This window comes from Tamandua tetradactyla, chromosome 1, assembly GCF_023851605.1.
Source record: "Tamandua tetradactyla isolate mTamTet1 chromosome 1, mTamTet1.pri, whole genome shotgun sequence".
Lineage (NCBI taxonomy): Eukaryota > Metazoa > Chordata > Mammalia > Pilosa > Myrmecophagidae > Tamandua > Tamandua tetradactyla.
Window position 1 is genome coordinate 206,847,569 of NC_135327.1, and position 27,028 is coordinate 206,874,596.

General features: G+C 37.7%; 1 protein-coding gene across 5 annotated transcripts in view; it reads right to left on the bottom strand.

Annotated features, from left to right (window-relative positions):
- Nucleotides 1-27,028, bottom strand: part of DIP2C (disco interacting protein 2 homolog C) — a 500,644-nt gene that overhangs the window by 146,665 nt on the left and 326,951 nt on the right. For all 5 annotated transcript variants that reach the window (XM_077151686.1, XM_077151685.1, XM_077151684.1 and 2 more), the window contains 4 exons: nt 15,824-15,958; nt 13,006-13,125; nt 11,647-11,844; nt 8,375-8,466 (listed from right to left, as the gene is read on the bottom strand). In XM_077151686.1, the coding sequence (XP_077007801.1) occupies nt 8,375-8,466; nt 11,647-11,844; nt 13,006-13,125; nt 15,824-15,958 (545 nt within the window). The remainder of the gene's footprint in view (nt 1-8,374; nt 8,467-11,646; nt 11,845-13,005; nt 13,126-15,823; nt 15,959-27,028) is intronic.

Here is a 27,028-nt window from a genome sequence, read left to right on the forward strand (position 1 = left end):
ATTATTCATTTCTCTTGCCCATTTATCTGTTAATATTTTTATTTTTCTCTAAAATTTGCATCAATTTTTATAAATTTGGTAAGTATTAACTTGGCAATATTTGATGTAAGAACTTGATATATTTTCTATTTTAATTTATTTTTATTTGTGCAGACATTTAATGTTTACATGCAAATTTGTAAAACTTTTCCTTTAATGTTATCTTTTTCATTTAACAAATATTTCATCCAATTTACGGATTTTCCTTTATATTCTGTAGACCTTTGCTTCTATTTTTAACATGCATTCCTCTAGTAAACTGCTTTAGCATTAGTGTGAGACTTCCTTATGGATGATTAAGTTTGTTCTATTATCCTAAGTGTATAAATCCCATGATTTAGCACATACATATCATTTTTGCATTACCTCATTTTGGGGGCTAGCCAATATTTTCTTAAAAAATGCCTTAGAAGTTATTAATTGTGCCATGAAGAGTTGGATAAGACATTCTAATTATCCCAGTAGCTAAATAAGCAAACTGGCATAAGAGTATTCAAATAGAGAACATAGCAGGCCACATCTTAAATTTGACCATGTTGGCAATTTAGTAACATGGAGTAGTTGATTTAAACAAAATTAAGTTTGGGATCATATATAGATTTCTTTTCTATACAGCACTCTTAACATTTACTAAGAGCAGTTAAGTTAGAGACTGTAAGGACAAAGAAAGCCATTTTGTACCACTATGTCTCCTATTTGAAAAAAAAACCTGTGATTTAACTATTGATTAGATACTAATCCTTATTTCTCCCCCACACCACCCAGTCAGATGTTAGGCTACGAAGAGGAAGACCTTCAACAAGGAATAAAATTATTTATTTGCATGTATATACATATGAACCAAACCAATGAATTCTTTAAAATTATCTGAGGCTTGCATTAATCACAGTATAGGCTCGGAGTTAGACTTCCCTCGGTGAACTGAGAATTGACACCAACTGTTTTTCAGATGTGAATCTGATGACGCAACAATATTTCATTACATGTTTGTAATGATTCAGGGTTAAAACCACTGTGCAACTTCTTTCCCAGAAGTAGACCAAAACCTCCTTAAGGAGGTTGATCAAACTACATTTAAAAAGGAGAAGAAAAAGCTCCCTTCAGAATTTGATGGTTGTACCTATTCAAAAAGGATTAGCTAATTATTGACTTGTTGTTCTTCCTAGAATACCAGTTATGGTGGGTAACATCTTCGTTAAGAATAGAGACTAAGATAGCAAAGATAGGGCAGGCCTTGGTGGCTCAGTGGCAGAGTTCTTGCTTGCCATGCCAGAAACTCGGGTTCGGTTCCCAGTGCCTGCCCATCTTTTAAAATAATAATAATAATAACAAAGATAAGTGACTTTCCAGAGCCAGACTGTGGGATCAATACCGCGTGTAAGAGTCAGGTTTGGTTCCCATTCTAGCTCTCAATCCATTTGTTCAACTCAAGATCAATTTTGTCTAGGAATTTAAATTCCTACTGTTTTATCATTAAAGTTAATGCTGATAATGCCATACCATATATCCAACAGAATTATACTAAAATGTTGTAAAATGCTATGTTTTAAAGTAAAATGAATAAAAGAATATAAAATTGTATGCTCTAAACAACATAAAAGCAATGGACAGAAAAGGTCCTTCACATATGCAAAGGCTAAAAGGTCATGTCCACATGGTGAGATTCAAGGATTTTCATATTTATTTTGTTTTTATTTACCATATTTTCTACAATGTGAATAAAATGTCTTTAAAATCAGAAAAAATAACATATGGGTTACTTAACTATGCCTCACAAGGACAAAATTTTTCTATTCTTCAACTACATGTTGACAAGAAGGAAATAAAAAATATTTTAAAGTACTAACCTAGCATGCTCAAACCAGAGCCAGTGATTGTATACAAAGTGATGCATTATCCCAGAGGCCCTGAATATATGCACATAGAAGATAAAATAGAGTTTGCTTCCCAAGAATGTACAGGGTAAAACTGTGAAAAATATTTATTCACCTCCTTTTATACTATTGGCTATGGCAGCATGTAACGGGGACACAGCTATCATAAAGTTTTAGGGAAGAGATGGGTGAAAATACCAACGAAATGATTTAATCAAAGAATAATTTCTCTATATATTTGTATTTAATTTAACCACAGTTATAAGAACTAATCATAATTTTATGACCAAGATGGCAAAATGTAAATTTGATACTTCATGATTCCAGCTGATGATTAAATTGATTTATCTAAAACATCATTACCAAAAAGTCACATAAGCCTTTTTAGGTTTTGGTATTTTCATATTTTCACTGATAGGTGGATATGGATACAAAAAACTATATTTACAAATTCACTGTAAAAAAGTGAAATGATGTCCTTTACATTGTTTTGAAAAGAAAAAATTAATCAAGAAAATTTTATATAATTAAATTGGCAAAGCCATATGCCTTGCTTGATCTTAAAATCTAAGTGGAACATTATTAGCATAAGAGAGCTTGAGTATTAATTGCAGGTGATAGAGTATCACTGTGGCTCAGGCATTAGAAATTTTGTGAGATAGTTATGTGACAATAATACATCACTCAGCTGTAATAAACATTTCATTTCACTGTAATTGAGGAAATGCTCCTAGACTCACAACTGCAAGTTTTTTTCAATCTGTTTTAAGGAGTCTGCCCTTCTACATTTTATATTAAGATTTCTTTTTTATTTGAATCAGTTACAAATCCTTAGATGCCACAGTGATCGCACTGCAATACTGTAGAAGTTTAAAGATGTGTAATTTTTATAAACTCTTAGACTTCATTTAATTATCTTATCTCTTAATATTTCCTTGTACCTAACAATCCACAGAGAAGAAGTGGCATCAACTAATCAGCAGCTGAACGACCACACACCTTAGCTTTGGATTAAGGTCATTCGTGTTAAACTAATTCCAATCTATTTCCTAAACTTTCTTTCCATTGCTCTTCATACACCCTTCCCTATAGTCTAATGAATGACTTGCTGTTCCTTGTACATACAACAGACTTTCTAACTAGTCCCAGTATTTGGCCAAGAGTTCTCACATGCTTACTTCTTTTAAAAATATTTTTATTGAGAAATCTTTACTCACATACATTCTATACATGGTGTACTCAATGGCCCCCAATATCAACATATATCTGTGTATTCATCACTGTGTTCATTTTTTTTAGAACACTTGCATCACTCCAGAAAAAGAAATAAAAAGAAAATGGAAAAAAACTCATACATCCCATGCCCCTTACTCCTCCTTCTCATTGACCACTAGGTGTTCCAATCTACCCAATTTATTTTACCTTTTTTCCCCCCTCTTCTTTATTTATTCATATTTTTTTACTCATCTGTCCATACCCTGTATAAAAGGGGCATCAGACACAAGGTTCACAATCACACAGTCACATGGTAAACCTTATATCTTTATACAATCGTCTTCAAGAATCCAGGCTACTCATTGTTGAGAATGATCAACAAGTAGAAACAACCCAAACGTCCAGGAACTAATGAAAAGATGAACAAAATGTGATATATCCATATAATGGAATATTATTCAGCTGTAGAAAGGAATGAAGTAGTGATAAATGCTACAACACGGATGATCCTTGAGAACATTATGTTAAGTAAAAGAAGGCAGATACAAAAGGCCACATATCATATGATTCCATTTATATGAAATGCCCACGATAGGTAGATCCATAAGACAGAAAGTAGATGAGTGGTTTCCAGAGGCTGGGAGGAGGGGATAGCACTGTTGGGGCAGGGTCCCCTTTCGGGGTGATGAAGATGTTCTGATATTAGATTGAGTGATGGCTGCGGAACTCTGAATATACTGCCACTGAAAAGCTATGAATGTTATGGTGAGTGAATTACATCTCAATCAGAAAAAATAAAAACTGAAGATCCTACTTCGGAGTTTGTGGTCCTGTTCACTTTCCCCTCTTCCCACCCACAGAGGGGGTTCAGGACTCAACCCAGGCAGTACATCCAGCATAATATGAGCAGGATCCCCACCCACAGAGGGGGTTCAGGACTCAACCCAGGCAGACTACATCCAGCATAATGTGAGCAGGACTTGCGGGTCTCGCAGACGCTTGCCCTCCCAGAAGACATTAGGAAATAAAGCTGGAGCCCAGTGTCAGAAATCTTGTTTATAGGCTGCAGTGAAGCCATTAAAGTGTTTGTCGCTGTGTCATATAGCCAAGCAAAAACACAACTTAATTGCAGAAAATGAAGGCCTTTGGAGTGAACATGATGACTTAAAAAGTGACTCCATATTGTAAGCCTATCTAATAGCTTGAATTTACTTATAAGATGACAATCATTGGTATAAATCTCTTGATGTACAACCATTTCCATTCATTTTGCAAGCTGTGAATGCAGCTGTATTTCAAATACAACTATTTCAAATATCTAAAATATTAGTTTAAAAAAATAAAATAAAATAAAAGAGAGTCAAGGTTACTGGAACACGACCCTAACACGACCCTACAGTTTCGGGTACTTTTCTTCATCCACTCCAATATACCATAAACTAAAAAGGGATATCTGTTTAAGGCATAAGAATAACCTCCAGGATAACCTCTTGACTCTGAAACCTCTCAGCCACTGAAACTTTATTTTGTCTCATTTCTCTCTTTCCCTTTTTGGTCAAAAGAAGGCTTTCTTAATCCCTTGACGCTGGGACCTGGCCCATTCCGGGATTTCTCACATGCTTACTTTTTTCCCCCCAAGAAGCCTTCTCAAATTCCCAGATGTTCATCAAAATGAAAAAGATCTCTCTCCTTCCCAAACGGTTCAGCTATTTCTCTTAGTACTTCTTTTGGGAGCCTTTATCACCTTCCAATTCATATAAAAGGCATTTAATACATTTACATTTTGTAAATACCATAAGCTTCTTGGAGGCAAGCTTCATATGTGATGCATCTTTGTATTTTCCATGGCTCCTAACACATATTCTGAATAAACTATTTAGCTTTAGGCATTTATATAAATGTCTTTTTGAAAGCCCAAGAAGATACTCCCCAAATTACATTAACAGGGTCATCCACGTGAAAAGTGTCTATAATTTTTATGCTAAGGACTGAAAGCTCATTATTCTGGAGAAAATTATATTTTATTCAAAAATGATTTTCAAAGAGGACAAAGAATCCTATATATTGCAACAGCAGGTTGCTATCAACTGAAGACTATAATTATGTATATTTAATAAGTATTCCTATACAAGTGCCAGATGCTAGCCACATGAACAGTTTTTTTAAGGGAAAATGTACAGAAATAGGCCTCATACACAAGCCAACCCATCATCCCTGCCAAAATCTGTTTACACATTTTATTCTACCAAAATGTGCCCTCGAAATTCCTACTAACATCTTAGTTGAAAAAAAAAGGCAGTTTATTCTGTAACTACGATTGTACAGATATTTCAAGATTCTGGAGGCCATTCTACACATTTATTTTTTAAAAACTAATCTATTAAGAAGACTGTGATCCAACTTGCAGATGGGGAAATATTACATGACAACTGACTTTTAAAGCTAGAGATAGGGTGAGATCTCTAAGTTAATGAAGTTAATTATTAACTGATGCAGAGTTTCTATTTGGGAGGGATAGAAAAATTTTGCTAATGTATAGTAGTAACACAACACTGTGTATGCAAAGAAAACCACTGATGGGAAAATACAAATGCCCTCTTTGTACTGTCCCCTAAATACTGTCAGTGGCCGTGGGAGCTGCAGATAAAGCCTCTTAGCTACCCAGGGGCCAGGAAACATGATGCAGCATCATGTGCAAACACAAAACACTTGTTCTTAAAAGGAACAATAATAATAAAATAAAACCACTGAACTATTTATCTGAATGTGGTTAAAAGGTGAAATTTTAGGTGGTATATATATTGCTAGAACAACAACAACAAAAACTTCAATAAACAACCTGAGGACTGTATGATAGTGAACCCTAATGTAAACTATGGGCTATGGTTAACAGTAAAATTATAGTAATAGTCTCATCGATTGTAACAACCGTACACATTTTTTAAAAAGCTAGAGGCCAAACTTATTCCACTAAAATTTAGAAAGAATCACAATCCATCACAGAATGCTAGAGCTGACAGCAGTCTGTTAAAAATTCCCCCTAATGGGGCCATGTTTTCATAATATCTCTTAAGTAAATCATAGTTCGTGCCCCTGTTGGGTTATGATGCTCCAAACTGATTGTGCTAGTTTGAAAGGATGTATGTACCCTAGAAAAGTCATGTTTTAATCAAAATTCCATTTCATAAAGGTAGAATAATCCCTATTCAATACTGTATGTTTGAAATGTAATCAGATCATCTCCCTAGAGATGTGATTTAATCAAGAGTGGTTGTTAAACTGTATTAGGTGACGACATGTCTCCACACATTTGGGTGGGTCTTGATAAGTTTCTCGAGTCCTATAAAAGAGGAAACATTTTGGAGAATCAGAGAGATTTGGAGAGAGCAGAGAATCCTTTAGCACCATGAAGCAGAGTCCACCAGCGACCTTTGGAGATGAAGAAGGAAAATGCCTCCCAGGGAGCTTCATGAAACAGGAAGTCAGGAGAAGAAGCTAGCAGATGACCCCATGTTTGCTATGTGCCCTTCCAGATGAGAGAGGAACCCTGACCATGTTCACCACGTGTCTTTCCACTTGAGAGAGAAACCCTGAACTTTATCAGCCTTCTTGAACCAAGGTATCTTTCCCTGGATGCCTTTGATTGGACATCTCTATAACCCTGCTTTAATTGGGACATTTTCTAGGCTTAGAACTGTAAACTAGCAATTTATTAAATTCCCCTTTTTAAAAGTTATTCTGTTTCTGGTATATTGCATCCTAGCAACTAGAAAACTAGAACAATGGTGTGTGTATAGAAGTCATCCAGAATCCTTTGAGTGCAGTTATGATAACCCAATGTTGACATCTCTCGGGGACACAGTGGTATGTAGTAAAAAAAAAGGCACCATCATATTGGAAGGCAAGAAACTTGAGTTCCAGATCTAGCTCACGTCACAAGTGAAATGTAAAGCTCAGGTATGTTTTTAAACTACTCTGGGCCTAATATTCAAATGGAAATACTAATACCTGTCATCTGCAACTTACCAGAGTGCAATAAGAACAAAATAAAAATCTGCTTTCCAACGGAAGACAACAGGCCATATCAAGAAATTAACATGCGAAGGAAACAGTAGCCACAGTTTGTGACCAAAATGTGTCTCACTAATATTAAACAAACAAACAAAAAGGGCTTAAGTATCATTATTATCCTGTGCACTCAAGTAGATAACACAAGCCTGTTTCAAAAATAGGAGACAATACACTCAAGTGTTCAGAAAATGGACTGATAAATACACAGACAGATGTACTGATAGCTTGGTGGACAGACAGAATATTGATACAGCAAAGGTGGTAAAATATTAAAATTGGTCAATCTGGGTATCTGGAGGTTAAGAATATGTTGGAATTGTGTTTGGGGCTTTATGATTTTGCAACTGTCCCAAAGGTTTGAAAGTATTGTCATCTACAATTTACCAGACTGCAATAAGAACAAAATAAAACTCTGCTTTCCAATGAAAGACAGAAGTCCATATCAAGAAATTAACACTGAGAGGGAAATGGTGGCTACAGTTTGCTGCCGAAAATATGCCTCACTAATTAAACAAACTAACAAAAAGCTTAAATACCATAAATGTCCTTTATGCCCTGGTAGACGATACAAGCATATTTCAAAAATAGAAGACAATGCCCTCATGTGTTCAGAAAATGAACTGATACATAGACAGACAGACGGACTGATAGTTTGATGGACAGATAGAATGATACAGCAAAGGTATTAAAACTGGTTGATCTGGGTATTTGGAGAGAGAGAAGTATGTTAGAATTCTATGTTTGGGACTTTATTACTTTTGTAACTGTTTTGCATGTTTGAAAGTATTTCAAAATAAGCTGGTTTTTTAAAGGAGACAATAGATGTCTCTTAATCCCATGCTTAAAAATATGGGATTTGGAATCTGACAGAGGTGGAAATGAGTTTTGGCTATGTCACTTACTAGTTATAATATCATCATCGAATAACTTGATACTTAACCTGTCTAAGCCTGAGTGCCCTCATCTATAAAATGGAAGAAATACACCTTAGATTGCTGAGTTGCTGATAAGATTAAAGGACTTGTTACACGTAATTACTCCTGGTTCACAGCAAATGTTAAGGAAGGCATATTTAGCTGTAGTAGTATTAGGATAGGTTGAACTCTAGAATTTAAAACAGTAGGTATCGCTTCCTCAATGTATTTTAGAAACCCAATAATTTAAATTGTACTTACCCTATCACCAGGTCGCACCATAGGTTCTTGCTTTGTACCTAATTTATGCAGAATGTTATACGCAACCTTCATACTTCTTGTCCACAGTTTGCCTATCAACAAAAATTATAAAGATACAAGTAACTGGATTATACACTTGCATTTTTGGTTATGTATATATGTGTACATCAAACTTTATATATATTAATCCTCCAAATGAAATGCTATTAGATGCATCCATTTTCCTTTTAGTATATGTGCTCTCAGTAACTCTTATTGGGGACAACAAAGAAAAAGGGCAACAGGTGATGAGGAATAGAAAACAAAACTTTAAAATGAAAGCAGAGAAGAGCAGAGGTTCTTAAAAACAAAGTTCCAGAAGAGAGAAAAAAATGAAGAAAAATTTAAAACCAAACTTTAGGAATGTCTCCTGCTTTTGTTTCTGGTGAAAGAGAGAGCTGATGGTACTTGTGTTGTCACAAGGCTATCAGCTTAATATTAAACACCCACGGAAGTTGTGGCAGGGTCTTGAGAAATCCTCTCTATAGATTTAATAAAGTTTACCCAAAGCTTTTTTCATTTTAAGCATTCAAATTGTTTTGAGTCCCTGGAATCAAAATGAGAAATAAGACTCAGCAATTCTGACTTATAAAATCAGAGAAGCATGAATATTTGCATAAAGTACCAAATACAAAACAAAATTACTCTTCATGTGCAAAAAGCCCAATTACTGTCACAAAAATTATGGAGGAATATTTCTAAGGAGTAAAGTCAGGTAGAGCTCACTAAAGCAGTAGCTATCACTGCTATTTTAAGTTGTGCAAAATGATACATTTTTTAATCAATGTGTCCCTTCTTATGTCTTGTAATGGAATGTAAAGAGTACATCAACCAGTTCTAGCAGATTCATTTGAAAACTCAATACCCTTTCTTTCCCAAGCCCTAAATTTCTCAACTTGAAATTTTCCTAGACGGTTCTAAGGTTTTTAGAGAGGAATCCTTAGGTTTGGAAGAAGATCATTGTAAATATTTTGAATAATTCTGAACACTAGAAAAAATTACCACAAAAGAAGGATTAAAAATAAGACATTTAAAAAAAACTTCAGAAATAATGATGGGCTCTGAAGATCTTGTAGATTTCAATTCCCTGTTTTCCTCTAGTGCCAAATACTTCCACCCATTTTCCAGGTAAATGGCTGCAATGGAATAAAAATGACTTAAAAACCTAATACAGGGCGGTACACTGGTGGCTCAGTGGCAGAATTCTTGCCTGCTGTGCCGGAGACCCGGGTTTGTTTCCCAGAGCCTGCCCAAGTAAAAAAATAAAACCGAATACAAGTTCTTGAATAGATAAAGGCCTTTTGCAACCTAGTCTTAGCACCTTAAGCTTCTAAGAGCTTTTTAAAAAGTAGTCTATGTCTTAGAAACTGTATTAATGCACTAACACTATTGAAGTTAAAAGCAATTTTAACCATTTTCTATAAAACACAACCACTGTTTTAATCTTTTTTTTTCCCATTCGAAATGTAAAAGTTACGTTTTGTCATGGATAACATACTCCTTATACATCTAACATTATCTAATGAAGCCATAAAAAACAAAAGAACTAGGAAACATATGTTCTCAAATTCCATATGCTCCTAAACTTGAATTCCATTTCTGTCAATGAGACTTCCATGGCCAGGATAATGACTGAGTCTATAGCTGGTAACTCCAGGGGTCTCTCAGTTCCAGAAAAGCTGGACCCCAATTACATTCCACTATTTAACATAACACCTGGCTTTTGACCTCAGCTGCTGATGCAGAAACAGATTTTTTCCCTACTTGAACAGTATGTCATAAAAACAAAAATGAAAGAAAAACCAAAAGTAATCTACCTCATACACGTAGAAAGAATATGAGCCCATTTTAATCTTTTAGTTAGTAGGTCAGTTTCTTTGCTAAGCTGAAGGACCTAGTATGATATGCTTTCTCCACACTCCTTTATCCAAGGAACAAAGAGAAAGGAAACTGTTCTGGTACAGTTAACTACATAACAAAAGCTTACAGTTTGCATTAATTGTATTGCATGAAGAAATGAAGAAAGGCTTGTTTCTCTTCCTTTATGAAAAAGTTTTGGAAACAAGACATTGTTTCTTCCGAATGATGGAAATCAAAGTCTTTAGATATACATCAAGAATATCACATTCCAAGAGGTAAAATCCAATATCTTATTAGAGTTATGACCACTAATTTTGGACCCATTTATAGTTTTAACTCAAAGCACATTTAATAAATAACTTGCCATAATTCAACCAAATAATTTTCCTTAAAAATTTTACTTCCTTCTGTACAAGAAATATAAGGCAGCACCAATATAAATTAGCCATCCTAAAAGCCATTTACTTTCTAGCAAAACATTAAGGTTCTTAAAAAGAGAATAAACTCATTCACATTATCTTGTGACTGAAAAGCCACTTTCCTTACTCGGATATAAGTATTTCAACCAACTCTAATAAATAGTATCAGATATATGAAGTTAAACATAGTCTATATTTAAGTTATGAAAAAGCAGACCAAAACAAAACATGCATTCTTCATATATAGAAGTGTATTAAAAATGATTAGATACTAAATTTAAAAGTTTGAATATATTCTATAAGCAAAACCTAAATCGAGAACTGCTACTATTTCCTGAGCCCTCATATATGCTAGGTCCTATACAAGATTCTCGGTGCATCATCTCACTATATCTTTTCTATAGTGCCATCTTAATGTCCACTTCAGGGCAGAAACTTAGATATGGGAACTCGAACTAAAAGGAGCAGAACTCAGGTCTGTGTTGAAACCAAGACCTGGCTCTTGATCATTATACTATGATGCAAACAAAATTTGCCTTGGTATAGTTTTGGATTATATATATAATTTATATTATATTTAGACTATATATTCTCATTTGAAAACAATTAACATGAGCTAGATTTTCTATTCAAAATTAATATCTCCATTTTTTTTTTTTTTTTTTGGGTGCATGGTCCAGGAATCAAACCCAGGTCTCCTGCATGTAATATCTCTATCTCATTTGAAGAAAAATAAAGCTATCAAAAAATAATCTAATTTGCACTTCATTCATTCTCTTCTCAAATTATTGGTAGAGATGGTGATAGCCACAGATTTAAGCCCATATGTAACTAAAAATCTGACTGGATTATAATGTGGAAAGTTAATAGAAAAGCACTGGTAAAATGTGTATAAGAATAAGTCAAGTCAGTACAGACATAAACAACAATGGAAATAACACCTTATACAATTACCATAAGTTAGGATGTACAGTGGTTTTCCATTTGTGTCCATAGTGGTTAAGCAAGGGGCCTTTGGCGAAATGGTCCCCCATCGCTGTAAGGCAGCTTCTAAAGACGGTGGCCAATTTGTGACCACACCCAGCTGCTCCCCACGCATCGCCAACATCTGGGCTCCCTCTGGCTTTGGTTGATTTGGATCTGGTTGTTGAACTAAATACATTTGAATACAAAAAGTTTAAAACCACCTACATTCACATTAGCACGATTACTTTTTTTATTCTTTTAAAAGGAGCTATAATCATTAGCTGACAGAAAACATGCACATAATGTCTAAAATCAATCTTGTAATTGATATATTAGCTTCATGGACATAAAGGAAGTATTTAATTCTTTAAAATTTCTAAAGACAATGTCAGGATGGAGAAGGTAGGTAGATGTGGGTACATTTACAAACTGATACCAGGTAAAATTAAACATTTTAATATATTTGAAGTCTAGGATTAAATCCCTGTCTAAAATTTCAGTTTTCAACATGTGCTGTTGTGGACTCCAAAGAGTGTAAATCTTGCTAAATTGTATTCTGTCCTTAGATACTGAGATGCACATTTAATTTTAAATTTGCTACAATCACTATGATACTGAATGTATTTTCATGAGTAAAACTGAAATAAATGCCTCATGGTGAAACACAATCTGCCCAATTGTTTAATTTAGATAAGGGAGAAACAGATTTTTTCTTCCAGTTCTGGTTTCTCTTATAGTTTATGACTGAAAATTTCCACCGGTGGGCAAGAAAATCAGCTTGTTTTACTTGTGTTATAGAGGATAAGAAAATAATGTAGTTTGGTTTTGATAGGAAAAGCAAACTTGCTCTTTTGCTTCAACTTTAAATTGTTAGTTTTAAAGAGCGTACAAGTATTCAGGGACTAAGATGTCAGATCCTGCATTTATAAGAGTCATAGGAAATGGAGAAGTCCACTATACCATGTCTCACCTGGCCTTCCTCTTACACAAACTCATTCAGAGAGTACTGTTTTGCGAAAAGTTAAGCCTTCTCTACGGCTTACCTGCATTTCTGTAATGTTACCCTTGAAAAACAGTCTTGGTTCAGAGAACAAAATCACATTCTGCTGAGGGTAACATAACAAATAATCAATTTGGATATCTCTCCAACTGTGCCAGTACTTAGTGTAATGGCCATTTGGGAACCGTGCTTACTTTTCTTATCTAGACTTCTATCATTTTAGTGAATGCCAAGGTTGCTGTCCTTCAAAAAGTAAAATGATCTTTATAGAAAAATAAATATCATTATAGCTTATGGAATCATAGGAACACATGAAAGAGAGTGGGTGGGGTAAAGTGTTCTTTTACCTTCTAACAATTCTTCAAAGTCATCCACAAAGAATTCTCTTAAAGGAGGTCGTTTAGGCCGTTTGAGGGTATTGACAAGCTGTTGAATTTTTGCTGATACTCGGCTACTTACTGGTACTCCTGAAAAATAGGAACCGTGGGACAGATGAACTGGTTTTTAGGTACCATCATAGTCTGAATCATGCTACAACAATACAAAATGGTCATGAAACTAGAGCTCAATATCCGCCTCTACAGCCATCAAAAACAGGTGGACGACCTTGAAGACTGTGGACCACCTAGAAGACCTAAGACAATTGCTTTGCACCATAAGTACATTCTGCTGCATGAACAGATTCATGATGCAGAGACCCAATTTTAAGCCATGAAAAAGGATAAAGGTACAGAGGAAATTACTCTATTTCACAACTTTAAAAGATGCACTGCACTATTGGGAAAAGCCTCTGGATTGTGTATCAGTCTTGATCCCACCTCTAATTCTTAAAACAGAAGTTGTCATTGGCAAAGGGAGCCTTCTCATCCATACTGTCTCAGGTGCCTCATTCTCAACAGGGCTCAGAGAACCAATGAAGCAGTGAACGTCCCTTTCTCAAGGGTGTCCTAAGGTCACTAGTGTTCTGCTTCACTGAGGTCAAGAAGAACAATTGGCTAGTGAAGTTAAATCGGGTCCGTTCACTGTCTGGTCTATAATTTGCTAGCGGGCAACTGCTGCTGCCTAGACACATGCCTATGAAAGCAAGGGGGCATTCTCAGGGAAAGGCTGAAATCAATGAGTCCAGTTTCTACAATTACCATGTTAAGATTCTTTCCTCTCACTAATAAAGGCAGTGTCATTAATACATGTGTTTAAGGATTCTATACACACCAGTGAATATTTAGGCAATATATTCCTAAGGTACCGCAACTGAAAAGTCTTTAAATAGGAATATATACTTACCCATGTACGCTAAGAAAATTCGTCTGTAACATTATATTTATTACTTACAACAACAAATGTGACACACTTTGAAATGTGAAAAAGAAAACTGAATAAATGAACTAACTGAAAAATCATGAAGTTTTTTAAATTTAAAAATACATAAACAAGAGAAAGGACAAATTTAACCAGATCAAATACATCCTCTTTGATGGTAGCTTTTACTCCTGCTGAGAGGTACTAGGAAGGAAGCTTACACCTGATAAATACAGGTTTGGTAAATTTACAGCAGACTCTGAAGAACAACTGCTCATTGCAGTTCATTTCCCTTAATAATCCTAGAGGCAGCGCCTCAACCTCCAATGTACTGCATTACAAAGAACACATCTCAACTTTTGGAATGATCATGATAAAATTTAGGGAAAATTTACTACTAAACAATAAATATTTTAATAGGTAGTCTCAAAATGCTCTGTGGCCACTTTCAGTACTGAAATATTAAATTATATCTTCTATGTTTTGAAGATACAAGAAAATACACAATCCACAGTTCTAGTTGTGATCTCCAAACATAACTTTTCCATTAAAGAGTGTCCTACTTAATTTTAGTTCAAAGAAAAATCAAGACCAATGGTTCCCATAGCTTAGAGTATTTAAGAATCACCCTACGACCCACCCCCAGAACTTCTCATTTGTTAGTCCCAAGGTGTGGTCCAGAATCTATATTTTAACAAGAGCCCCCTGGTGAGGCTGATTCAGGGGGTCTTCACACACTGAGATACTGGACTACACAATATACAATTCAGGATTTTCCTGGGGGAACAAAGACAAAGACGATGAATTTCAAAGACACAGTTATTACAGTGATCACAATAAGAATAATAATAATGATCAGTTTAATAAACAAAGAATTTAGCAGTGGAACTAGAGCAAACACTGAAAGTGGAAAATTCATGGAAAAGTCAATCATACTGGAAAAATCAACCATATTGCAATCTAGAGTTATTACAGATACATTAACTGGATAACTCATGAAAACAAGTAACTTTTCTGTTCTGATCATAATAAAAAACAGGAACTATACATGTTAGAAATTGGGAGCAGGTTTTCCTAATTTCTTTTCACCTCTAAACCACACAGGTCTCAAGGGAATATGAACATAGTGAGATATAGAGCACACCAAGATTATTTTGGCCATCTTTCTGAAAAATAAAAATTTTCTTTTATTATTATATTTCTTTTTATTACCAGATCCTCTTATAACTTCTATGATCCCAGGAAGGACACAGAATTAAGGAAAATAGAGCATAAAATTCACGTTCAAGCCTTGCTACTTTGGATGATGTAAGAAAGTAAAAGAAACAGCCACTGTAATCAGAAATATGCCAAGAACAAAAATATGAGAAATAAAGAAACTCTCCTACTGCTTTATTTTCTCAAATCACTAACATTTGATGTTCTTCCAATAGCTAAAGCACCATACCTGCCCATATCTGTGAATCTTTTGTTTTATAGTTAACTTCATCTTGCCCTTTAAAGTACTATTCATGGTCTCAATACTTATACTCTAATTTCTTAATAGCTGAACCAACAGTAGCCATACATTAGCAAAAACATCTAGAACCCTTTTTCCCCTCATGGCCAAATTTCTGCAACTTTTACATTTTCCTAACAAGGAATAATTTTTATAACTTGAAGAAAATGTGCATTTCTTGTGATTATGCCACTTTATGCTGGAGGTTCATAAAGAATTTCATTAAAATTAGATAAATCTAATTTATCAGGTTTCTTATGAATCTACTGTATATCTAGAGAAACACACCCAATTGTGGGCATAGAAAGGCAAGTTAGAAGAAATTAAGAGTTTCACAGGAGGAAAAAAATATTTGCTGGAAGACATACCATCCCCAGTTTCCATGAGCTCGGCATTGCCATACTTTGGTGCTGTCCGAGATGTTGTCGAGCCTTGGGGTCTTTCTACTTGTATCGAGTGTTCTGAGGTGTAAGTGGTTACATCAGGAGGTGCAGAGTGATTTTCTGTAAAGATGCAAATTGTGAAGTTTTCTCATTATTAGAATAGTTTCTCAGAATGCTAAATTAGTGATAGGGTATCAAAAAATGCCACATCGTAGGGAGAGACCTAAAAACATGGATTTATACTTTTGCATGCCAGCCGATAAAAAGATCACTCTAATCAAAGTCTGCTACAAAAGAATCTCCATATACAGTTTAAGTATATCATGAACTTTAAGATAACTTATACTACTTAAAATAGGACAAAGGTAAAATTTCAGACATATCTCATAACAGGAGCCACCGCAATGAATCACTGTAACATACTGACAAAAATGATGTTCTGTAGGAGCCAGTGAGAAAAGAGATTATTATGGGTTATGTGTTTGTTCATGCAAGAGAATAATTTCACTTGAGTATCATAGCAGAAGCAGTTAAGAGCTCAGGTTTTAAAGCCAGAGAGCCTGGGGTTTGAATTCTAGTTGTGCAAATTTCTAGAGATTGTGGGAAGTGTCTTAACTTCTTTATACCCAGTTTCTTCATCCATAAAATGGGAATAATAATGGCTATTACCTTGGATGAGTGTTTGAAGGACTAAATGAGTTAACAGGAGAATGGTAACTACTTAATTATTTGTTTTGGTGTGACTAATACTGTGTGGTCATTCAAAAAAGATGGCATTAAAATGTAAAGTGCATTAGGGGCCATACTATGCTTAATGAAATGTACAATAGTTATACTCCTACAGCATTCATCAGTGATAAAGTTAAACACTTAAATGGTTACATGGGAAATTGCAACTTAAATATTAAATAAAACATTAAGGATAGCATGCTAAATAGAGACTATCAGTGACATTTTATACACTTTCACTTCTAATAATGGAATTTTCGTTCATTAATCCTAATTAGATAGAAACTTTCAAGGACCTTTTCTTGCAATTTCAATGAGTTATAAACATATTACTTTGTATTAAAATTGGTACACATACTAAAAGGTTTTTCTTCTTTGGACACTGCTCATTTCCTAATGTTTCTGATTTAATGACTTCAGATTTATCTACTTCCTCCTCCCCCTCCCTCTTGCAGCTGTTTCATTCCCATCCCAAGATCCCCTTTCATAGACACCACAAAAACACAAGTTCCAAATGTACTTACTTCCCTTTCTGTTTCTTTCTTATATAATTCCAAGGCTTCACTACAAAAACATCTGTTTCCCCCATTTGCTTCCCTTTTTTCATTTCCAATTCCTAAATTTACTATTTTTCTAACACAGGCACTTGTAATTCAAGTGGAAAAGAAATAACAGCTGCCAAAACTATATCTGGAAGTCCTATAAACTATACACTGCTATATGAAATATAACATGATTAAAGAGAAGCATTAATCTGTATTCCTAGGTTAAGTTAAGTCTTCAATGTAGCAACCTACGGGGACTGACTCATCCAGGTCTGCCTGGGACTCTCGCAGGAGCCCCTTGGTTCCAGGCAACAAATTCACCCTATAGGTGTGATGCAACGAGCACAGCAGCTGAGAGCCTGGGCTTTCAAGCCAGTATGACAGATTTGATTCCTACCTCCACTGCTTACCAGCTGAGTCACCTTGGACAAGTTATGTAATATCTTTCTACGCTTCAGTTTCCTGTAACATGGAGATGATAATGGTAATATTACCTTACAAGATTATAGTGAGAAATAAATAAATATATACAAGCACTCAAATTTTGTTATTAGTTACACAAATACTTGCTAAATAGATATTAAATGCAATAATGAATACAATCACAGGGAGCACCCCAGTAAAAAGCAGCTCTTTTACAGTTCTCCAAGACCTTGGAATATTTTTATGATGCCTTACAAGTGGCACCAATCCCCTAAATAGAACATTCAGCAGAAAACTGAGTCTCCCAGTTCCTTCTTCATTTCCTTTTTCTTCACCCACAAGGGTGATTTCTTAAATCTAGGCCTAGAAAAAGTGTCCCTCTAAGAGGGATGAAACAGAGGAGTTGGAAAAAGAAATCTATGTGGACCCGTGAGTATCAAAGGAAGGGAAGAAGCAAGGGGCAGGGTGCTTTATCAGATCACTAACGTAATGTAAAAGAGAGAAAGAGAATACTTCAAACAGGTTCTATAATGTTTTAAATGTCACATTTATTCTCTTCATCATCCCCATTTGCAATTATGGCAAACAGGCTTCACTTTGTCTCAAAATGATCTAATTCTCTGAAACGCTACTCCCTCATGGCTAGGTAGTACACTCACTGGGGACCCATATTTCAAATGCAAATATAATAGATGCTAAAGTATGATGAGAAATTTTCAAATTAGCCACCTAAAACAAAAGCAGCTAAAATGTGAGTCTGCTGCATTTTAATTTTATTCAGACTTAATTGAGTGTTTAAGTTGCACTGTGGCTGCATCATCAATGATATCTGATCACTCTTTCAGTTGGGTGGCAGGAATACTGCAGTTTTTCCACTTTGAATTTGGGGGCAAATAATGATTCCAATACATCTGGTGACTAAAAAAATAGGAAAAGTGACAGCTAGGTGACTTCAAAGTGTCTTCCAAAGTTATTTATTGTCACCAACCCTCCTTCTTTTCAAACTCCTTGCATATGCCACCACTGTAGGACCATAAACTCCAGCAGTTGGTTTCAGTTAGGGAGCCAGGGGAAATTCTGCTGCTTTAGTGATACACTTTGCCCTATTTTATTTCAATAAAGAACAGGACTTCAAGTATTTAACTAGGTTACCTATCTTTTGAGGCGTGATTTAGAAGAGTCGTATATGTAAAAGATGATATGTAAAAAATATTCAAGGAACATTTGGTGGCAAGTAAAAAAAATGCAGAGTCAGGTTGACTATTGCAGGTTCAAAGGTCTAATGTTCATTAGCCCCAGTTATGATGCCAAAGAAATCCACAGGTAACAGGAATATTCTGAAGATAAAGAACTATCATCATGGGGGGGCGGTGCGGTGAGGCAGTTTGTATCTTTCAAAACTGATTGCCTATTTTTTTTCCTTAGATCAATTTCCTAGTACTTTTGAAATCAAGAGAAAAATTATTGTTATCCTTCTAGCCACATACCAAATATCATCAACACTGCTTTCCCCTTCACCAACCCCAGCTCTATGACTCTGTAATTCTTTGCTTCTGTTTCCCCTACTAGTCTGTGAGTTTTCTTAAGGGCCAAGCTTTGTCTCTTCTATCCTTGCATCATTATTTTCAGCAGTTAACATGGGTTCAAGAATCTGGATTCACACAAAAGGATGATTAGAGGGCAAGATAATTAAACCATCTTTTATGAGAGTTGTTTAGATTCCATTCTTACCAGGCAATTCCCATATCTTACTTCCTGACATCCCCTCCTCCTTCCACTCTTGGGTTTTAACCCTTTACTCATGCCAACTGGTAATGATTCACCCCATGTGTATAGCTATCTCCTAGCCATGGCACATTTCACAGCACTGGTTTGTCTTTCCTGTTGAATTTTGTCTTGATAACTCCATTTGTTTCCTTGATTTGACTCCTTTTTAATCACCTTCCAAGTCTCTGGCTCAGTCTGACTCCCTGTTGGGTGTAGTCCTATTATACAAAATGTCCTATCACACTGAAGCTATACTACCACCCAGACCACTGTCTGAGACATCAGATGTGCTCAACAAATGTTGGCTGAATAGTGCTCAACAAATGTTGGCTGAATAGCTGAAAGAATGAATACATGAACGAATAAATTAATGGATATTTGATAAGAAATAAAATGCCTCTCTGTAACAATGGCTGAAAGGAAACATTCTTTAATTCTAACTGTACTATTGGGAGTCATAATGGTCCAACGGTGACACATCCAACTTTCAAGCCCTGTTAATTATTTTTCAGTCCCAAATAACTTCTAAATGAAGAGAAAAAGAAAGAAAAGTCCAATTTTAACAGGGAGAGAACAATGCGTTTGTGACCCACTAAGTGACAACAGGTAATGAATAAAATATACAAAGGAACCTCAGAAGCTGACTAATTTGAACTTATTAACATGTCATACTTAAGAATGCCCAATCCCTAGTTTCCTGCAGTTAACTGTGTAGCCACTGTTCACTGAGAAGGAAGCAAGCCTACCTGTAAAGGGCATTCCTGTGATACAGGTCAATCAGACCACCTAGCTGATACAGGTCTGCCTAGCTGTTTCAGTTTCCTAGCAGAAGTGATGACTGTGTCTTCTAGATGGTGATGGAAAACAGGTAACTTGATGAGACTATGAAGATGAACAAAGTAGGGGGGGGAGAATGTGCCTCACTGTTAGTCTTGGATAGCTCTGGTGTATAGTCTGCAATACCTTCCCACAGGCTCAATTTTTGGTACATGTGGTGGCTACAAAACCACTCAGGGACTCGGACAGAGGCACAGACCAGTATTATAAGAGGCAGGTCACAGAAGAAAGCTAAACAAAATACAAATGCATTACATATAATCTAAATGAAGAAAGACTCATAGTAAGAAACTATGGAATAATAATGAAAGGAAAGAACTGTTTCTCATGGGAATCAAAGAGCATCCATTTGTGAGTTAATGTGGTATACAGATGGCAAAATCCTTATGTCTGGTTTTGCTTGTGGAGACTTGAACGCCTTGAATATACATTGCACTAGTCTTTCACGTGTAACTAATCAGAAGAAAAGATATTAGACTTTCCTCCTCTGTCAGTTTCACTAGAGAGAAATCTTTAATTAGCTATAAGGAAACACACCTTTAATAGGAAAACTGTAACTCGTGTTTCACCAAAAGTGGCACATAATATAATTAAGGATTCATTTAGGTATGTGTATTAGTTAGGGTTCTCTAGAGAAACAGAATCAACAGGGAACACTTGCAAATATAAAATTTATGAAAGTGTCTCACGTGACCATAGGAATGCAGAGTCCAAAATCCACAGGGCAGGCTAAGAAGCCGATGACTCCAATGGATGGCCTGGATGAACTCCACAGGAGAGGCTCACCAGCCAAAGCAGGAATGCAACCTGTCTCCTCTGAGTCCTCCTTAAAAGGCTTCCCATGATTGGATTTAGCATCACTAGTTGCAGAAGACACTCCCCTTTGGCTGATTACAAATGGAATCAGCTGTGGATGTAGCTGACGTGATCATGACCTAATCCTATGAAATGTCCTCATTGCAACAGACAAGCCAGCGCTTGCCCAATCAGATGAACAGGTACCACAACTTGGCCAAGTTGACACCTGTCCCTAACCATGACAGTCCACCCCTTGTCAACTTGGCACATATACATACATACATATATATATATCACCTTAGACCATACTTAATTTCCAAATGAAAACAAATAAGCACACATTTTTTTCTTTTACCTGACAATACTCAACTGTCCTGCATATAACTGGAAACACATAAATCTCTCCAGAATAGCGTGCAAATCCTTGGGCAACATTCATTCTTAAACTTGATATCTTACAACTTAAATAGTATAACACAAACAAAACAGCATTACAGTCCTCGTTTCTGTAACTGATCACGTGGTCGAAGTTCATATTTATCACTACCTTCTTCCACTACCCATTCCATGTTCCCTTTCCCCTCAGCAAGCACTTCAGCTGGCCGTGGTTCTTTGCCTGGTGGGGTGACCCAAACCTTCATTCCTGAAGTCTCAGAGCCATTAGTGGTCCTGCCTGGATTGTGTTGTTGCAGTTTTCCATTGATTTTAATCACAGGGCATGGTAGTACTAATAGGCGCCCCAGGGGATCTCCTATATTCCAAGAAAACTCTTCTTTACCTCCATTATGTAGTTGCAGTCCTACTTCCTTCTGATAGTCAGGGTCAATTACCCCAGACAATAATTTAATCCCCTTCTTGGTGTGTTGATCCAGAGGCATAAGTAGCCCAAAGTGGCCAGGTGGCAATCTTAACTTCCAGTTCAGTGGTATCACTGTTGTTTCTCCTGGAGAAAGCACACCCCGTTTTGGAACTAAAACCTGTAGGCCAGCAGAACTCAGGGTAGCAGAGACAGGAAGCAAAAATTTTCCTAGTGGATCACTAGGCGTAATAGTGAGTGGCACCACACCCATTTCCACCCCTTGGTTCCTGGACCCATGGATCCTGGCTATGGGAGAAACAGCACCATACAGCGGACGCTGATTCAGAGCATACACAGCTTCCTGGAGAACATTACCCCAGCCTTTCAAGTTTTTGCCACCTAGTTGGCACTGTAATTGAGTTTTCAAAAGGCCATTCCACCGTTCTATCAATCCAGCTGCTTCTGGATGATGGGGAACATGGTAAGACCAGAGAATTCCATGAGCATGTGCCCATTCCCGCACTTCATTTGCTGTGAAGTGTGTTCCTTGATCCGAAGCAATGCTATGTGGAATACCATGACGATGGATAAGGCATTCTGTAAGCCCATGGATAGTAGTTTTGGCAGAAGCATTGCGTGCAGGGAAAGCAAACCCATATCCAGAGTATGTGTCTATTCCAGTTAGAACAAATTGCTGCCCCTTCCATGAAGGGAGTGGTCCAATGTAATCAACCTGCCACCATGTAGCTGGCTGGTCACCTCGGGGAATGGTGCCATATCGGGGGCTGAGTATGGGTCTCTGCTGCTGGCAGATTGGGCACTCAGCAGTGGCTGTAGCCAGGTCAGCCTTGGTGAGTGGAAGTCCATGTTCCTGAGCCCATGCATAACCTCCATCCCTACCACCATGACCACTTTGTTCATGAGCCCATTGGGCAATAACAGGAGTTGCTGGGGAAAGAGGCTGACTGGTATCCATAGAACGGGTCATCTTATCCACTTGATTATTAAAATCTTCCTCTGCTGAAGTCACCCTCTGGTGTGCATTCACATGGGACACAAATATCTTCATGTTTTTAGCCCACTCAGAAAGGTCTATCCACATACTTCTTCCCCAGACCTCTTTGTCACCAATTTTCCAATTATGGTCTTTCCAAGTCCCTGACCATCCAGCCAAACCATTAGCAACAGCCCATGAGTCAGTATACAAATGCACCTCTGGCCAGTTTTCCTTCCAAGCAAAATGAACAACCAGGTGCACTGCTCGAAGTTCTGCCCATTGGGAGGATTTCCTCTCACCACTGTCCTTCAAGGACACCCCAGAAAGGGGTTGTAATGCTGCAGCTGTCCACTTTCGGGTGGTACCTGCATATTGTGCTGAACCATCTGTAAACCAGGCCCGAGTTTTCTCTTCCTCAGTCAATTCACTGTAAGGAACACCCCAAGAAGCCATAGCTCTGGTCTGGGAAAGAGAAGGTAATGTGGCAGCAGGAGTGGAAACCATGGGTATTTGTGCCACTTCTTCATGTAACTTACTTGTGCCTTCAGGACCTGCTCTGGCTCTATCTCGTATATACCATTTCCACTTTACAATAGAGTGCTGCTGTGCACGCCCAACTTTATGGCTTGGTGGGTCAGACAACACCCAACTCATGATAGGCAACTCAGGTCTCATGGTAACTTGGTGGCCCATGGTTAAGCGTTCAGTCTCTACTAAGGCCCAGTAGCAGGCCAAAAGCTGTTTCTCAAAAGGAGAGTAATTATCTGCAGCAGATGGTAAGGCTTTGCTCCAAAATCCTAAGGGTCTGCGTTGTGATTCTCCTATAGGGGCCTGCCAAAGGCTCCAGACAGCATCTCTATTTGCCACTGACACTTCCAGCACCATTGGATCTGCTGGATCACATGGCCCAAGTGGCAGAGCAGCTTGCACAGCAGCCTGGACCTGTTGCAGAGCCTCCTCTTGTTCAGGTCTCCACTCAAAATTAGCAGCTTTTCTGGTCACTTGATAAATGGGCCGGAATAGCACACCCAAATGAGGAATATGTTGTCGCCAAAATCCAAAAAGACCAACTAGGCGTTGTGCCTCTTTTTTGGTTGTGGGAGGGGCCAGATGCAGCAATTTATCCTTCACCTTAGAAGGGATATCTCGACATGCCCCACACCACTGGACACCTAAAAATTTTACTGAGGTGGAAGGCCCCTGTATTTTTGTTGGATTTATCTCCCATCCTCTGACACGCAAATGCCTTACCAGTAAATCTACAGTAGTTGCTACTTCTTGCTCACTAGGTCCAATCAACATGATATCATCAATATAATGGACCAGTGTGATGTCTTGTGGGAGGGAGAAACGATCAAGGTCTCTGCAAACAAGATTATGACATAGGGCTGGAGAGTTGATATACCCCTGAGGTAGGACAGTGAAAGTATATTGCTGACCTTGCCAGCTGAAAGCAAACTGTTTCTGGTGGTCCTTACTAATAGCTATTGAGAAAAAAGCATTTGCCAGATCAATAGCTGCATACCAGGTACCAGGGGATGTATTGATTTGCTCAAGCAATGATACTACATCTGGAACAGCAGCTGCAATTGGAGTTACCACCTGGTTGAGTTTACGATAATCCACTGTCATTCTCCAAGACCCATCTGTTTTCTGCACAGGCCAAATAGGAGAGTTGAATGGGGATGTGGTGGGAATCACCACCCCTGCATCTTTCAAGTCCTTAAGAGTGGCAGTAATCTCTGCAATCCCTCCAGGAATACGGTATTGCTTTTGATTTACTATTTTGCTTGGTAGGGGCAGTTCTAGTGGCTTCCACTTGGCCTTTCCCACCATAATAGCCCTCACTGCACGAGTTAGAGAACCAATGTGGGGATTCTGCCAGTTGCTCAGTATGTCTATGCCAATTATACATTCCGGAACTGGGGAAATAACTACAGGATGGGTCCGGGGGCCCACTGGACCCACTGTGAGACGGACCTGAGCTAAAACTCCATTGATCACCTGGCCTCCATAAGCCCCCACTCTGATTGGTGGTCCAGAGTGACGTTCTGGGTCCCCTGGAATTAATGTCACTTCTGAACCAGTGTCTAATAATCCCCGAAATATCTGATCATTTCCTTTTCCCCAATGCACAGTTACCCTGGTAAAAGGCCGTTGGTCTCCTTGGGGAAGACTTAGAGGAAGGTTAACAGTATAAATCTGTGGCAGTGTAACAGGTTTCTCCCCCATAGGGACCTGGCCTCCCCTTCATTCAAGGGGCTCAGGGTCTGTAAACTGTTTCAAGTCTGGAAATTGGTTAAGGGGCCGTGACTCTGTGTTTTTGTAATTCAGGTTAGACTTCTGTTCCCTTGACCTAGAACTCTTTTGTTTATACAGCTCCAACAAGAATTTAGTAGACTGCCCTTCTATTGTATATCTAGGCACCCCATGATTTACTAGCCAATGCCACAAATCTCTGCGTGTCATATAATTTTGATGCCTCCTTTGAGTTTGTTGTCTAGTATAATACCCACGTCTACCCTGTCTTTGGTGATTAAGTGCTGCCACCTGGCTTCTGCCAACTCGGGATCCTGTCATCCCCATTGTGTTTAAGGATTCCAGCTCAGTGACAGCAGTTCCTACAGTAATATCTGACCTACAGAGAAGCGCAACCACAGAGCTCTTGAGGGATGATGGTGCTAGTCTCACAAATTTATTTCTCACTGTTCTGGTAAAAGGTGCATCCTCTGGACATTCCTGGGGTGTAAGAGCAGGCTTTGCATGATAAATCCACTCTAACATCCCAATCTCTCTAAGCCTCTGGATCCCCTCATCTACATTATACCAGGGCAGTTCTGGCATTTCAACCTCAGGTAATGTTGGCCACCTTTTGATCCATGTTTCAACCAACCACCCAAACAAGCTGTTAACACCTTTTCTAACTGCTCTAGCTATAACATTGAATGCAGAATCTCTGCTTAGTGGGCCCATATCAATAAATTCAGCCTGATCCAGCCTTGTATTCCTCCCACCATTATCCCACACTCTTAAAATCCATTGCCACACGTATTCCCCTGATTTCTGTCTATATAAATTGGAAAACTCACACAGTTCTTTTGGAGTATAACGTACCTCCTCATGTGTGACAATTTGTACCTCACCTTTAGGGGCCTGTTGGGACTTTAGTCTAGTTATAGGTCTAGAAGAAATGAGGGGTGGTGGGGGTGGGTCATGAAAAGAATGAGAAATATCTTCCAAGCCATTCACTTCAGGACTTTCATTTGCCGTTTCATCTGGTGAAACAGGATTAATAACTCTAGGGCTAATCCCTTCAGGAGGAGGTTGGGTGGCCAATTCCTCAAAGCAGGCTGGAGGTGGGGCGGCTATGTCCTCAGGGCAGACTATTACAGGGTTATCTAAAGAAGGCTCAGCATGGTCTAGGGTTTCAACCTCACCCCCAACATCATTATCAATCCATATGTCACCATCCCATTTTTCAGGGTCCCACTCCTTTCCAATCAATGCCCTCACTTTAACGGCAGACACCATGCAAGACTGAGATTTCAGTTTACGTTGTAAAGTTGCTACTCTAACAATAAGATTCTGAGTCTGATTTTCAGAGATCTCAAGTCTACGGCTACAGGAAATAAAATTTTCCTTCAGGATACTCATAGAAACCTCTACATCTTTCAGACGGCACTTAAGCTTCTTGTTTGAAGCCTTAAGCCTATCCCTTTCAAGCTTTAATGTGGACAGTGTATCTAACAACAACCAACCAACATCTCTATAACTCTTATTTCTACAAAACTCTGTAAAGGTGTCAAAAACATTATCCCCCAGAGTCTGGCTTCGTAGAAGCGAAGCATTAGGAGAATCAAATGATGATATTTTGACTATCTCCTTTGCCAACTCACTCCATGGATTGGGAGTGTCATTCTGATTATGGGAATCAGAGTCCTTAGTGTCTCTGAGCCCAGTCAGAGTAGAAAACCATTCATAAAAACCCATTTTTAAGATTCTGTTCCTTAAGAACCACTCCTGGTACCAAGATGTATTAGTTAGGGTTCTCTAGAGAAACAGAATCAACAGGGAACACTTGCAAATATAAAATTTATGAAAGTGTCTCACGTGACCGTAGGAATGCAGAGTCCAAAATCCACAGGGCAGGCTAAGAAGCCGATGACTCCAATGGATGGCCTGGATGAACTCCACAGGAGAGGCTCACCAGCCAAAGCAGGAATGCAACCTGTCTCCTCTGAGTCCTCCTTAAAAGGCTTCCCATGATTGGATTTAGCATCACTAGTTGCAGAAGA